Source organism: Anser brachyrhynchus (assembly GCF_964034855.1).
Source record: "Anser brachyrhynchus genome assembly, chromosome: Z".
Classification (NCBI taxonomy): domain Eukaryota; kingdom Metazoa; phylum Chordata; class Aves; order Anseriformes; family Anatidae; genus Anser; species Anser brachyrhynchus.
The window spans coordinates 20,804,396-20,820,418 of record NC_137697.1 but is presented as its reverse complement, the minus strand read 5'-3'; the positions used below and the strand labels follow the sequence as shown (position 1 = coordinate 20,820,418).

The 16,023-nt window shown below is 37.6% G+C and overlaps 1 protein-coding gene across 9 annotated transcripts in view; it reads left to right on the top strand.

Moving 5' to 3' along the window:
• PDE8B (phosphodiesterase 8B) overlaps positions 1 to 16,023 on the top strand; it is a 99,122-nt gene that overhangs the window by 47,427 nt on the left and 35,672 nt on the right. For 6 of the 9 annotated variants that reach the window (XR_013943844.1, XM_080574697.1, XM_080574703.1 and 3 more), the window contains exons 2-5: positions 6,530 to 6,589; positions 12,096 to 12,286; positions 13,434 to 13,493; positions 14,537 to 14,594. Coding sequence is in view for 8 of the 9 variants with exons in the window: in XM_080574697.1 (XP_080430823.1) it covers positions 6,530 to 6,589; positions 12,096 to 12,286; positions 13,434 to 13,493; positions 14,537 to 14,594 (369 nt within the window). In the remaining variant the exon portion in view is untranslated. The remainder of the gene's footprint in view (positions 1 to 6,529; positions 6,590 to 12,095; positions 12,287 to 13,433; positions 13,494 to 14,536; positions 14,595 to 16,023) is intronic. The other 3 variants (XM_080574702.1, XM_080574698.1, XM_080574699.1) reach the window with 2 other exon arrangements.

Below are 16,023 nucleotides of genomic sequence, written 5' to 3'. Positions count from 1 at the left end.
CAACAAAACAAAAAAACACAGCCACAAATATCTGCTCTTATCCTTATATTATCTAACTGTGTGAAAGACCAAGACATCACTGTTGAAGCACCATACAACACAAACTGTAAATCATATTGCTGCCTTCAACAGAGTATCCTGTAGTTGTGACGGAGTGTTAACAGAGCCAGAGATGAGAGGAGTGAGACATTATTGTGACATTGTGAAATCCACAAACAGTCTAAACAGCTTTTTGGGTTACTTTCTGTTGTTGTATGGGGGCATTGTCAAAACACAAAGATCATGAAAACTTGGAAATTTGCAAACTTACTGGTAGGCTCCACTGCCTGACATCCCAAGCAAAGGGCAAAGATAGGGTGAAGGATGGGGTGGTAAGAAGTAGAAGGGGTTACAAATACAAGGAGCTGTGTTTTTGAAGGTTTTTTTCCTTTCTTGTGATCAGGAAAAAGAAGGAAGAAAAAAAAAGGAGAAAATCTATGTTTTCTCTTCCAGTTAAATGGACCTTTAGGTCAGTATTTTTAAGGTACAATCCCTGCAGTGATATGTATGCAGGCAAAAACAGCCTGAGACTCTTTGCCAGAGTTAGAGGGAGGACCTTCTATGGGGTGGAGAGAAAAGCAGAAAGGGTCTTAGGGTAGAGGAGATTTCTGAAAGCCAAGGTAGGACTAGATTTCAAACAATGCAGTGGCAGTGGTGTGAAAGGCAGCAGATGTGGGCATCGAAGAAGACAGTGGAGTACTGCTGTCCTTTGACTCTAAAGAGAGACACTTAAGAGACTTCTGCTGGAGTGGAGCTCGAAGAGAAGCTGAGCTCAAAATAGTTGAGAAAGGAAAGGCATGTGAGTCTCTTTAGGCTGAACTGAAAGCCTGGATAATTTAGTGGTCTTTGCAGTAGATGCATGAATTTGTAGTCATTGATCTATACCAACAAAAACTATGGCATACATCCAGTTATTTCCACAGCATGGCCACAAGCAGAAGCCTGTGAATGAGTTATTGATAGATTGTGGGTATGCAGTAGCCTTGGTTTCTTGGTTTCAAATACATCATGAAAAGTTGATGCTGGCTGTTTTTGCAAATATTTGTGACTTATGCAAAAGTTATGTATGTTATGAGTAGATTAGCTCTACAAAATGCATATGCTTTTTATTTCTTTTTTTTAACAGTTCCTGTGTATCTGCTGATTAACACTGAAAAAGCTGTTCATGACATACTGATGTCATCCATTAGCATCTCTTACGGTTGCCTGCAGCGTTTGCAGTTTGAAGTGGCTAATCAGCTAAGTCAACAAGGATGAAACCTAATTTCTTCTAAGTACTATATGTGTTTGATCATTATTTTCTCTTAATAAAGTGGCATGACCTTAGCATTAACCTTAGGGTTGTGCAATCCAAATATTTAATGCTCCTCTGGAGTCCTTGGAAAGGCGGCAGCTGTCTGGCACTGAGGAAGGCGGGTTGTGGAGCAGAGTGGTTTTGCAGCCCTCTAGTGGGAGCCAAGGAAATGCAGGGTGTAAGCACCTGAGAAAGCCAAACCAGTGATCAACTGGAAGCTACAGAAAAAGAAGAATAAAAAATCAAGTGGGAGCACTCTGGAAGGCTCTGGGGAACGTAACAACAGAAGTAGCTCTCTACTGGGTAAGCAACTGTGTTGGCGGGAGAAGGAAATTAATTGAGGCAACTGATTAAATTAATGAATCAGGGAAGAATGGTGCTTGGGAAAGCCATGGTGGTCATGACAAAAATCCTCTAGCTCAGGACCAAACCTACAGCAGCAGGAACCCTGGGAGGAACATGTTGTGATCTATCCTATTTATTCTCCCAGCCATTGCCAGCTTATGAATAAGGGACTCCTTGAATCAGAGGCAACATCTTAGTCAAAACAGCTCTTCATTTTTCTCCTGTAAGTTTGCTCCTACTTCAATCCACATAAACTGCTCTATAGGTCAGGTAATATCCCCTGTAACAGTTGAAGCTCATAAAGGAAGCACATGAGAGAGTCCAAACAGAGAAAGAGTGGCCTAAAAACTATAGAAAAAAAAAAAACAGAGGATGAACCATAAGTGATTTAAAAAAAAAAATAGAGAAGAGGAAGAGAAGAGGAAGGGGAGAGGAAGGGGAGAGGAAGGGGAGAGGAAGGGGAGAGGAGAGGAAGGGGAGAGGGGAGAGGAAGGGGAGAGGGGAGGGGAGGGGAGAGGGGAGGGGAGGGGAGGGGAGGGGAGGAGAGGAGAGGAGAGGAGAGAATTTGGGACATAGTTCTTCTAAACAACAACAGACAGATAAAAGAAGAGAAAGAAGAGAGGTACATAACATTGGTGAAAAGCAGGAGAGGACCTGGATGCCCTAGTTGCAGACAGCTGCAAGCTGAAGTTGTTTGTGAAAAGCCATGAGCCCTCTGTGTCTTAAGGGAATTCAAGCCTGTGAGAGAATTTAAAGATAAGACCAGTGCAGAGGTCACATTTGATTGTAATCCATTTCAGGGCCAGTGTTTGGACAGGGAAAAAAAATAGAGAGACAGAGATTGAAAATAGTGGTATAATAGAATATGGAAATGGTAAAAGCCAAAAGGACAGGCTGAGGTATCAAACCTCACCAGGGATGTGGATGGGAAGTGAGCTGGAAAGAAATGTAAAGAAGCCCTGATGAAGAAGGAGAGATGGAGCCAAAGGATTGAAGTTGTGTGGTAAGAGCTAGGCCTAAAAGAGTTGAGTAAGTCATTAGTTGAGTAATGAGTTGAGTAACTCATTAGAAACTGAAGGGAGAGAGGTGTGAAAATGAGATGTAAGGGAAGGGGTGTATCAGTATGCGAGTAGGTCCAGTGGCTGATAATGACTGTCAGTAAGTAAAAGTGGAAGGAGATGTAGTGGGTAGGAGGAAGGAGCCTTCAGGACACAAACAGTGTCAGTAGCCCATAGTGTCTGTGTGATGCCATAGAGCATCTCAAGCAGTACGTCCTGCGCCTTTCCAGGAGACTGGACTCCCAACAAAAATGCTTCGCAGCTTGGCTGGCTCCAGCTGCTGCTGTTTCTCTGGAACAATAAAGAATTATTCAAGAAGACTTTGCTGTGCTAATTAGTCATTATCTTTACGGTAGTTGTGTTTTTAATTATTGATGATTCATAAACTGCAGGGTCTGTAAGTCTTCAGTCACATGAGGGGTAAAGATTTATGTAGTGGTGATATAAAAGGATGGACCTTTAATAAAGTGGTCTGTCCATTTTGCTTAATGGTACTGCTATGATAGTAAGGTAATTGATGATCACTAATTTATATGAAAAGAAAGGATTTAAGAAAATACCATTGACTTTCTTTAATTCTTTGATTAATATAATTCTTTGATTAATAGCTGATTCCTCTGGAGATTACCTAGGAAATTATAATGATACTGGAAAAAAATATTGGACTGTTCAAAATGTTAAAACAAAAATTTCTTCACTGTTTTTAAGCTCTTGTTATTCCGAGATAGCTTATTTATAATTTCTTTGCTTCCAACCCTGTGTCTGTTCCTCTGCTCACTGAAATTGGGATTTTTTTCACCGACTTCTTTGGAAACAGGCTCCACGTGTTTTACCAGAAAAGTTTGTCATGAAATTCTGTGCTAATTGATTTAGGTTGCAAGTCTATTAGCAGTCCTTCCTGCCAGTCAATAAAATAATGAGAGATTTATTTAAATTGGAAATCATCAGCAATAAGATACTCACTTAAGCCAGGAAATGAGCAGAGGTATGGTTGTGGAATCACTAATATGCAACATCCACATGGTCAGACTCTTCTGGGAGTTAGGAAGATGTTAAATAAGTTCCTTCAGGCCCAGGAGAGGTGTGCTACTTTACAAAGGCTAGGCACTCATGTCATATTCCTGCTGCCTCCTCTAGCTGTATTTTGAAAGAGAAAAGTGAGCCAGTTGTTTGTACCAAAAGCAATTCAGGCATACAAATCTAGGGGACTGAGTGAGCTTGTAGAACAAAACTTAGAACTCAGAAAAGGAAGTCCAGAAAGGAGGACATACTCTTTGCTCTATCTAAGGTGAAGGTTTATTAATCCTTCCTATGCTCAGGATCATTACCAGTCTTCATCTGAGGGTCCCCTCGGTTTCCATGCATGGTTTAAGGAATGGCTTAAAGGTTATACATGTCAATCTTTCTGATAGAGCAGCACCATTTCTGCATCCCTGTGTGGTAGCAGTTGGAAGTAAATCATATCTGCATGGAGCAGGACTGTGACAAGTTCACCTAGATTGGGAATCTCAGATTTTCTAATCCTCGGGAAGCTTTCCTATCATCAGCAAAGACAGGAACATGCTAAAATACTGGGATGGGGGTGGAGAAAAAAATAGGACTCCTTGATTTTCGGGTCTGTCCATCCAAATATTTTCTATTTCTGATGCTAACATGGATGTAGCACAGAGAGAAGTCCCAAGTCACAGTTGTGTGGATTTTTATTTTGTTATTTTAAATACTCAGGCTAAGAGAAGTGAAGGAAAGAAATCCCTAAAAAGAGTCAGACAGACTAGCCTGCATAGACCTGTCTCTTAGGCATAGTTATTCCATCTTGGACAAAACTGAGTAATGAAAGCTGGATGCCCCCTGAAGTGGTAGCAAAGCAGAAAACAGTAATTTACAATGTCAATTCCTAAGTAGCATTAATAAATGGATTAAAAAAAAAATATTGCATTGGTGTCCTAAGCATCCTTTGTGAAGAATCCCAGGCTCTTGATCAATACATCTGGGAACTGTTGGAGCTCTGCATTTTAAAAAAGAACCTTTTGAAGTGATACAGACCCACGCACGTTGTGTACCTGTTGTTATTTTGCTTACTAGAGATTCTTCAAGTGAGATGACTTAAAAACACTTATCTAAATCAAAGTAATTCAAGATTAAAAATATATTTATATATTTAAAAGTTTCCTATATAATACCACTGGAGTGTAAATGTGCTATTTTTAAAATTTTATTTCTGGAGGGAAGAAAGAGCAGTTGGGAGTTTTGGGAGAACTCTGTTTCTCTAACCTTATTCATTACTTCATGGCCGATATTGTGATAACCCCTACTTGCATAATGTTCCCTTCCAATATGACAGGAGATCAAGTGGGAAATGAAGCTTTTGTGTGAGAAAGGGAGAGGTTAACTATACTTACATTGGAGGCAGTTTTTGCTTTGGAAAACCATGGTAGGCTTTGTGGTTTAGTTTTCTGGAGTACCGCCTGCTACTGCCTTCTGACGTACATTTAGCTCGGAAGAATCAGTGCTCAGTGATGAGTGAAAGTCCAACATATCAGCTGTAGCTGTATGTAATTCCACTGTCTCATACGCAGGCAATGTTAAGTATTAACACGCTATTGTATTCTCTGAGGAAGAAACATCGTCCATGTTGAATGTTTATCCGTGGTCCTTTAGAAAAATAATAAACTGAAGAACAAGGAAATACCTGGGTAAAGGGCTTGAACTAACAAGCAATGCAGAGCAGAATGGTGCAGAAATAAGGGTCCAGGATTCCTGGGAGTTGGGGAAGTCCTGGGAATATGCCTGCAATTAGGTTTTTGTTCCAATATATGACCTGCAGAGCAACTGTTTTAACTCACCTACGCCAGTTTCGTAGAGTAGCTAGTGTCAGGAAAGCAGAAAATCTGCCCTTTCAGAGACTGATAACTTGTAAGTAATCCTCTGTAGGGTGAGGGGAGTGATATTTTAAGGGTTCAAAGACTTTTCCTTAAGTACATACATCTGTGGGAGGGAGCAGGTATTGTTCAGTTGCCTGACAACGGTCTTTAATTAATAATCTGAAGTGAAACAAATCAGCTGTGTATAGGAGGAGTGTATTGAAATATATCAGTACACAGAAGGTATGAAGGTAGTCCAACTCTTAGGAAATATGGCAACAAAGCAGCTACAGCCAATATTTGCTGACTTTCTTGCCATAGCTTTAAATTACTGTGCGGTCTCAAGTCTTCTGAAAATGACGTCACTCACATGATAGCAATGTGCTGTTGTGGTGGTTTTTTTTTCCTACAAACTAAAAGCTACAGTTCTGGAAAACCATTTTAAATCTATAATCCATAAAAAGTTATCTTGTCTGAAAAGCCAATGTTTCGGTTTTCTAAACGAAACAACTAAAATATTATTATCAAATATCTGTTACAAGACCTTGGAGGCCTGCTTACATTGAAATGAGTAAGGCAATTTTTGGTCAAAAAAAAATAGTTCTCCATAGTCTTAAACAAAATATAAATCCTTTTTAATGAAGGTGCTCTGATCTGGGGAAAGAGGAGAAAGGAAGAGGTGTCTAGATTTTTCCCTATTTAAAGCCCTACAATGTTTAACTTAGAGGAAAATAGGACAAAATAGTGAGTTTGGTAAAATCTGTTCATTGAAGATACACTTAACCACTTAAGAGGAACTAAATAAAGGCTGCTGGTCATTTGGCCTTCCTTTGAGAGTCTTACTGGCTATGTCTGATCTTTCATTCTTGCTTGCAAAATGTTACCTTGTTAAGAACCAGACTGAAAAAAAAATCTCTATTACTCTTACTTAGCAGGCTTCGGCTACAGAGGTACAAATTGGGCCCATGAGACTGACACAAGATCCAATTCAGGTAAGATGTTCTTTCAGTCTCTTGATACAGTCAATTCAGTGTTGATGAGTGATGAAATTAAGGTTCAGCCCTCATGGTTAAGTATAGTGTTTTCATTTTACTTGTGTAAGGGCAGTGGGATGGGTAATTGGTATTGTGGTTTATCTGAGTGCCTTTGAAGAGACCTGTGGGTAAATTAAATTGGCAAACAAGGTGCTCAAATTTCCATTAACATCAAATCATTTATTTTATATGTCCTGTCAGTACAAGTGTGTGTGTGTGTGTGTGCATTAGCAAGTAAAACAGCTGTCTCTGAATGTTAAAAACCACCGAGTTCTGATATGGCACAGCTGAGAGCACCATTATAAAGTTTAGGTACCAGGTGAGTTTTGCTGGGTTTTGCACAACAGATCAAAGAACTGTGCTTTTATAGGTCACAGATGCAAGAAATCACATGTTCCAACGAGAACACTGAACTTTGGTTTAACAAGCAACAGCTCTTACCCGTAGTTGCTACTGTTTCTGTACAATTTGTTCCTGTGTCCGTAAACAGATGGATGCCAAGAGTTATTTTTTAGCGTATAGTGTGTTTTAGAGCTCTCAGATGATAGGAAATGATGTCATCCTAGTCTTTAATATCGCTCCTGTGAGCAACATTAAAAGTTCATTTGAGCTAACTTCTTGCCTTGCATCAGTTAAGTCTCTAAATTACAGAGAAATTTAGTCAGCAGTCACCCTTTCTGGTTTTTGTTTGTTTGTTTGTTTGTTTCTTCTTTTTTCTTTTCATATCTGGCTACAAGAAGAAAAACCTGCATGTGGGATACATGCTGTTTCTGAGGTCAAAAAATCATGTGTATATATATCATAAAGCTTTAAAATTTTCTTTCTGTATGATAATACTAAATAAAGTATAATTCACTGTTAACTGTGATTTCCTCTGTTGAAACTGCTTATTTATAAAGAGACTGTATAATGGTGACTTCAGCAAACAAACGTCTTCATTTTTGAAGGAATTTGTACATAAATACGTGGAACATTTTATGGAAAAATGTTCCATAGACTGTGATCATCTTCAGTAAGATAGTCAAGAAAATACTTAAGTAAGAATATTCAGTGTTTATGGCAGCATTTTACTTGGTTTGCCTTGTATAAATTGGATTTGCCAAAGTATCACAGTATCTGTGTTAGCTATTGTGATATAAATTAAGTGAAGATTCATCATAGAAGAAGGGGAATTGTTTTGTGGGTTTTTTTTGTTTGTTTAGAAACCTGGTTGACATTCCTCTTGTTATCCAGTTAGGTGTGGATGTTGTTTTGTCCCATCGTGAGTAAAGAGACAAATTGTGCTACAGAAAGCAGACTTTAAGTAAAACTCTTACCTGAAGAGTTTTTCATAAAGACTGCCATATATTAACTAAAGGGAAAATACTTTATATAAATTCACTTCCTATGTGGAACACATATGTGCAAGGATTGCACATATCCACTCATTTTAAAAATGTGTGCTAATCTTTTTTTCCAGCTTGAAGACAGAGCTACAGATTTCTCTGCAGTACAAAGAGAAACTAAACGTCACATTTTAAGTATCTATTTGTTGGTGCTTAATCGTGTCCTTAATTGTCTGATAAGTTAATTCAGTTTGTTAAAACAATTGTCACCAGAGTTTCTCTTAGCAATGTTCATTTTATGCTGGTGCATGTTTTAAACTGTCATTTGGGACCGAACCTGTGCCAGCCAGCAAATAGCCTGTATTTTTTGTCTGGGAGGTGACCTTTGTTGTGACTATGACTCGCCATAAACCATTTAATAGATTTCACCCTAGACTTTATGACCATCTGTGTTAGAGGACAAACCTGTTGTGGTTTGTATTAGATCACGACCCAGCTGCTGCAGGACATAGGAGTGGGAGAGGAGAACAGTCCAAAGCAAACATACCAGCTCCTACCCTCCAAACGCCCTCCCAGCGTGCAGCTTATGTGTCTGCCCAGATTTCGTACCAAGGCTAGAAAATGGGCACAGTTTGGTTGTGAGACCTTAGAAATGACTGTGAAGAAAGTACATATAAGTGTTTCTCCCAAGGACACAGGAGAAAGGTGTGTTGTAAACAGTTAGTGCACATAAAAAAGCTGTCTTACCCTTTTGCAGAACTGTTTACTAGGGCTGACAGAGGTTTGTATGTGGGCCTTTTTTATACAGTTTTTAAGCCAGTGCCCTACATCATGCAAAGATCAGGAAAAAACAGTAAAACAAGCTAGATGATAGCCAGGGAAAAAAAGTGGATATGAACAGTCTTGAACCACCTCTTGTGTTTGGCACTTTGATAGGAGATGGCCTTAATGGCCAGGGAGCTGACTTGCATGCAATTCAGGCATGCAGTCAAATGGATTAAACTGAAACCTTTTCTGCTTAACTTGTGAACCAGACCAAAGATTTAAAAATATATATATATAAAAATAAAAATCAATTTTTGTGGAGAACCTTGCAAAACAAGAAACCAATCTATATGTGCAACATTAATAACTGTTAAAATAAGGCCAGAGAGAGAAGGACAGACTAGGTCATGTTTCAACATCCAGTCTAGACGTTTTTTAAAGCAATGACCAATGGAAAAGCTACTGTGGTTTTATTTTTATGTTGTGTTAGAGTGAAGCCATGAATGTGGCATTGATTTCCCTAACAACCAACAGGTCAAGGGTTTGGAAAAGAAGAGAGAGATGAGGCAAGGCTCAGAAACTGTAGTGATGACCACTCCTAAAGCTTATGTTAGCATTTAAGGTGAAGTTTGTCATCATCTCCTTGCAGCATTTAATACACTGGAAGTAAACTAGGTTGTGTATTAGGGTTACTGTGGCATTTTTCTCCATTCCTGGGTTTAATGAGGAAACTGAGATAATTACACTTCTTTTCCCACTGTACTTGTCTTGCATATTAGTAAGTGCATTTCCTTCTTGTCTTAGCATATACCTCTTGCTTTCTTTCAGAAAACATCTGTAGAATCTGTCTGCCACCTGTGGTAATTTGCCCACTTTGTTTTACCACAAAACACTGTCCCCCATTCAAATACTGTATTTTGTCCCCCCTTAAGACAATCATTGGTCATCATCACTTTCACAGCACCATGTTTCTGATGATGATTGTCTTACCTGTTGAGCTGCAACCAAAACATTAAGATGCCCAACATTTAACCGTTTGCCATGCCAATTTTGGGTGTCACAAGAGCAACCCCCTGACTATTACAATTCTTTTGATAGGATGCCTGCAATAGCATAAAAATGTTTAGATAACTTGTTTTATGACTACTTAAGTTGCTGTTTCTAGTTTTCTCATTGTTTCCTTCTGGTACCATGTGTCTGTACCCAGCTGTTGTCTCTTGGCTGTATTTTGAGATATTTAAAGTAGATCTCTGTCCATTTTCTTTGTTTGTATGATAATGTGGGAACAAGACCTGCAGCACCTGTGTAAAACAAATACTCAAAAACACTGTAGAAATTCCAGTACATCACCAAAAATGCAAATACCTCATCGGCAGAAGTCCGTGGTACTCCTAAGACAGAGCAGTGATTAATAAAATGTTCTATTTACAGTGAAACTGACATATTATATGCCAAAAAAAAAAAAAAAAACCAACAACACAGATATGTGCTTTCCATCAAGAAACAAAAATTAAATTAACTCTTTTCCATGACAGTGTGTTTTATACAGATTGTTATATTTTTGTATTGATTTGGGGATATATCTTGCAATATATTTGCATAATTATAGTTATGTTATATAACTATATAGTTATTGCAGTTATATAACTATATAGTTATTATAGTTATGGTTTAATTCTTTACACTAAACTTCATACAAATTTTCATGAGAAAGTATGGTAATAATACATCAATGGTACTTTTTAAAGTTAATATTCTCTGAAGGATCCGCACACTGATATTTAGCTACTGGTGGGGGATCAGGTGGTTCAGTTAAGCTCCTTTATTTTACATCTGGTACATGACTGAATTTTGTAGTCCTTTATTTCCAAACTGAGAATGCTGAGAGAAGAAGATATCAAAAAAAGCACAATGAAAAACCTGTTTGCTGACCACATTGTACCAATCAAACTAGGAACAAAATAAAACTAACATCAGCTGGAAACAAACAGAAGATTGTATCAGGGTAGAGATTTTGCCCAGGTATCTGCAAAGGTCTACAGTAGAACCATGTAACTGCTTTTGAACACTCCGATAGCTGGAAAAAGATAGGGATTAGATTCAGTGACAACTGTCACCTTAGATGGCAAGTGGCAGAAACCCAAATCTACTTATTGTTAACTGCAATTAAGAATACTCTTTCTAGTAAACTAAAATTTTCAGATGTATTTCTTAATACCTACTGAAGTTCCAAGCACTTAATTTTCTACCACTGTTTAATGAAACCTTGGGTGATAGTCCTGCCACAGTAACATTAATGGTTCTGTTTATTGTTTAGAATTAAACAATCTAGACAGCTCAAGATAAAAGAAAAGTTATGGTCACCTTGTCTAGCTTCTAGGCCGATGGTGTTGTATTTCACGTGGTAACATCACAGACACACAGAACAGCATAAATAAAAGGTTATTAACCTTTTTCATGTGCATTTTGGGCAAAATCTGCCATATTTCACTCAGATTATTTCAGTGAAGTCAGGGATGTTTTTGATTTGAGAAATTAACATAGATTATAGATTATTCCAAGGCTGCAGGTTTTCTGTGCAATGCAAATAGCTGTGGATAAACTTTTGACTTCTTGAGACCTTTCCTTTCACACCATTTTTGCATCAAAATAATCTTTTTCTTTATCTGTCACATAGGGTGGCATAGTTAGTGATCAAATGTGATGTTTGAATCATTTTTTCTGCAGCCCAGCCCTGTCCATTCCTGTTGTTCTTTTCAGTTTTGAAAGAATACAGCTTAACTCCATTTTGTTGTACATTGAAGGCAGGGTAGCGAATAAAACCATATTATGTTAATTGTTTGTCCCTGAAGAGTGATAATTAGGGCTGTTACATTTCAGGAAGCTCCTTACAATTAAAAATATGTGTAATTAAAAATACAAGAGTGGTGGTGGTGTTTGAACATTTACTCAGCCAGTCTGGGTACTGATGGAATTTGAAAATGAGTTAGAAGAGACTCATCATCTGGCAGCTATTTGGATAGCATGTGTGACCAAACCACCTTAACGTAGGAGTAATGTTCCTGAAGCTGTGATGCTCAGAGAATGAGCAAGGCAGGGTAACCTGTCATCATCTAACACTTTTACATCCAGAACAATCACAGCTTACTCGAAAGCAGTAAATATCAGTCCTACACAGTTAATGCTCTGTTGATAATTGCTCCATTTATTAATAGTCGTCCTACTGTGTCAGCTGTTTTACAATCTGTAGTCCAATATTTCCACTTTCAATGCAGACTCAATCTTTCTTAGAGAAGTGTTAGTTAAGATTTGCACCATGCAAGGAACTATTTTGTATTTTTTAAATTGATTATGTTGTTTTTCGTACTTCTCAGGTTTTGCTGATCTTTGCAAAAGAAGACAACCAAAGCGATGGTTTCTGGTGGGCTTGTGACAGAGCTGGTTACAAGTGCAGTATTGCCCGGACTCCTGAGTCAGCACTTGAATGTTTCCTTGATAAGCAACAGGAAATAATTGTTATAGATCACAGGAACTCCAGATATTTTGATGGAGAAGATATGTGCAGGTAACCAAAGAACCTTATGCTTTTTTTGAACTTCAAAGCATATTATACAAAAGTGACCCTTATAATTATAAAACCAACCTCCCCCTGGGAAAATAAAAAAATAATATAATGGAAATTTGGACATTGAGAACAGGAGTTTTTCATACATCAGTAAGTACATACGTAAGTAGATAAGTAGATAAGTTCATACGTTGGTACTACAGCAAGGTTTTAAGCTGCAGGGCTTCAAAGTAATGCTATTGTTTGCCCTCTAGGTCAGGTATGCTGCGCTGAGTGCTCTTCACAGAAGTTCACATCACTCTTCTGGCACACATGGAAATGAAAAATTAGCATGCATTTTGTACCATGCACCATACTGTATTAGTCCTTCATGAACTAACAGTTCCAGTCCTTATGACAAGTTCAAATACTTGTGCTTATGGAAGTACTTATAAAAGACAAAAAATGAATATGAAGACTCTTCACTTAGGAAAGCGTGACATGTTTGAAAAAGAATTATCTTTTGCCAGTGAAAGATGAGTGGAGTGATCTTCAGGTAGTTGGTCATGCTTTTTTCAGTTCATCAATAAGTGGTGAAAGTGGTGAAATTTTGTTTGCTCAGCATTTCATAAATGAGTGTGTTGTAGAGATGTGCATTTGCTATACCTTCTTTTCTTTTTACATGCCCAAAGGCTATATTTTGTAGCCTTTCAAGAAAATGTTTCAATATCTAGAAAGACAATGGTAAATATGGTAGAAGATGGAAGAGATTCTTGTTTAAATTAGATAATGAGTACTGAAAATGCATTGTATAGACATTGTATCTCTCAGCCCATGTGTTCAGAACAATCTGCTCCAAATGAACGAGGTAAGCAAGGCAAACCTGTATTAGGTAGGAAGAGCAGATGTAAGGAGTTGTGGTTCCTGCCCTATGCTTTTGGAGCTGTTGCCTCTGAGCTGCATTATGTTGTGCAGCACAACATAGGAGAAATCTGGTAGTGAAATGGAAATGAAATGTCTAAGTGAAGATGGGTAGGTTTTGGCAGTGTGACATCCTATTTTCTAAATTCAGCAACATCTTTCACTCCTGTTTTTTGTTTATATTGCCTGCGAAGATGTTGTAACATTGAGAAAGCATGTGGTGTAACAGAATATTTTGTTTTCTTAGGTCTATTCGTGCCACAAAGCCATCAGAACACACTGTAATACTTGCTGTGGTTCCACGCATGTACGTTTTACTCTGTTTTGTGAAATATTTTTATTTTACTCCATAAGAATGTTATATAAAATAGTTATCTAATAACAGAAGATATCTTATTATTAAGCCTTATAGAATAAGGTTATTAGTTATTTTTACCTAAAATGGGTAAATGATGTATATGGCCTATTTAAGTATTAAATAACCTTCCAATTATATAGAGCAATATATCACCTTGTCTTCAAGGGATCATAATGTAATGGTTTGGATACTAAGGAAAAATAAACACCTATGTGTTAGTTTCTAAAATGAAAGAATAGAAGAAAATGTATTATTTTCTAAAGGAAGTAACTAGATCATGTAACAAACTGTGATTATTAGGGAACTTGTTAATGGAGTAAACTTCATTAACTTCATTGTACTTAACTCAGCAGAGTGTGGTCCTGAAATCCTTATCGGATAATTCATACCCCATGTATTCAGGCAGAATTCTTATTGACTTAATTACATGGTTTATCAAATACCTTAGAAGAAGAGAGCTTTCCCATCTTTGTTAAAACTCCTACACACTGCTGAATCCATCCTCTTTTGTTAATTTCCTAGTTAATTTAAAGTATTAGCAAACTGAGTGGCAGAAGAGGAAATATTCCTGCCAAGATTAGGAAATAGATTAAGTTTGCTGCTGAACAATGCTTTACAGCTCATTTCACATTTTACTTAATAACACTATTTTAGATTCTTTCTTGTAAGATATGACAGGATGTCTTTTATTCTCTTAATGCTTTTTTTTTTCTTCTTCTAACACCCTCATGTGTCTGTGAAGAGACAGGTGTTCTGTAGAATACCTGTCAGGTTTGCTATAGGAATTGTTTTCAGGTTGTAGAAACAGTTGCAAAAATCTACAAAAGAAGATTGTATCATCTTTGACATATTCAGAAGATCAACTTCTGTATTATTATGCTTTTATATGTGTATTTTATGTAAGACTTATTACTACATTATGTTTTAATAACTGTCAAACTGATACCATCTAGGTCTTCCGTGTTGAGTGACCAACATGTTTTATTTTATAGATCTGCTGATCAAGACGAGACTTCTGTTCTTCCCCTTCTTAATGCAGGCTTTGATAGGGTATGTCTTCTTTGATAAATTACATGTTTAATATAGTACCTATGATTGCTTTGTAAATTACAGACACTTCTTTTTCCTCAAACTGGAAATGAATCCTCCACGTAAACTAGACGTTTGCTTCTGTTCCAGATTTATTGATGAGAAAATAGTGGCAGCTGATTGGGTACTCTTCAATAATGTTTTGGAGAAGCATGTGAAATAAGAGACTCTGTGATCTAGCTAGTCCTTCCAGAATAAGTAGTGATGTGGAGAGATTAATTCCATGTGGTCTGGGCAGATGGTGGGTGGGTTTTGTTTATGAGTGCATTGGAAAAAACAATGTGGTGCCCTGATTAATGTGTGCTGCATGTAACAACATGCTGCCTAGTCATCTGGACGTTTCTGTGTCTTTGTGACTGCTAGGATTCCTCTTCTAAAAGGAGTACCAGCCTAGTCGAGCACCTGCTGAAGGGAAAAAGATGTTGTTTTTTCACTGAGGTTTGAATTGGGTTGTTGTGTTGGCCCGAACCCTCTCTTTTCAAGACAGCATTAAAAGTTGTCCTGTACAGGAAGCAGAAGGGAAGAGAACTGTTTCATTCTCTTTCTTAAAACAGCTTTGTAGGTGAGAGCAGAAAGGCAGCTCTGTAAATATAGCTTCAGTTGCTTACCATCTTCTAGCTTCTCAAGTCTTGTTTTCCCTTTCAAAAAATGCAGGACAATGTATTTAGTGGGCTGTATTATGACTTCAAGTGCAATATTGAGTTCAGACATGGGAGACACTGTGCTACTGAGGTGCGTTTTAGTGTCATGCTTTCTTCCAACAAAAATAAAAGTTTGTTGGATCTTTTTGCACCTGACAGCTGTTCTGGCAAGTGAAGAGAGAAGATTTGGTACAGTCTCTAACCATTCCCTCTAGCTGTCCCACATATACTGGGGAGCTTGCAACATATAATAATCCCCTACTTGAATTATTTTCAAGCCTTTAAAATATATCTGATGTCAGAGATCCTGTTTTCACAGAGGGGAGGCTGTAGGATTTTTTTCTGCTTGGGTAGGGATTTCTAGGGCCTAAATCCATATCAAAAACAAAACAAAACAAAAGTAAAAAATATAAATTAAAAAAAAAAATAACCCCCTTCTCCAAGTAGAGGAACAGTATCTCCTGGGATCTTCTCCTCAGCAGCATAATAAAATTGATAATTGATTTTTGTAAAATCACATCTGCTAAAATTATATTGTTCTCTTCACTGATTTTATTTTTACAGTCCATCTTTTCTGATAGCTTTATTTTGCATTATCACTATTCATTGTATTGGTGTTTGTCACATTATTTCCTCATCTTCCTCCACCCCTTCTCTCGACAAAACATGGGTCTGTCTGGTGGTAGCTGTCTTCTAAATGCATCTCCAACTTGACTAATGAAGTGTCTGATCCTGTAGCCAATTAGTCT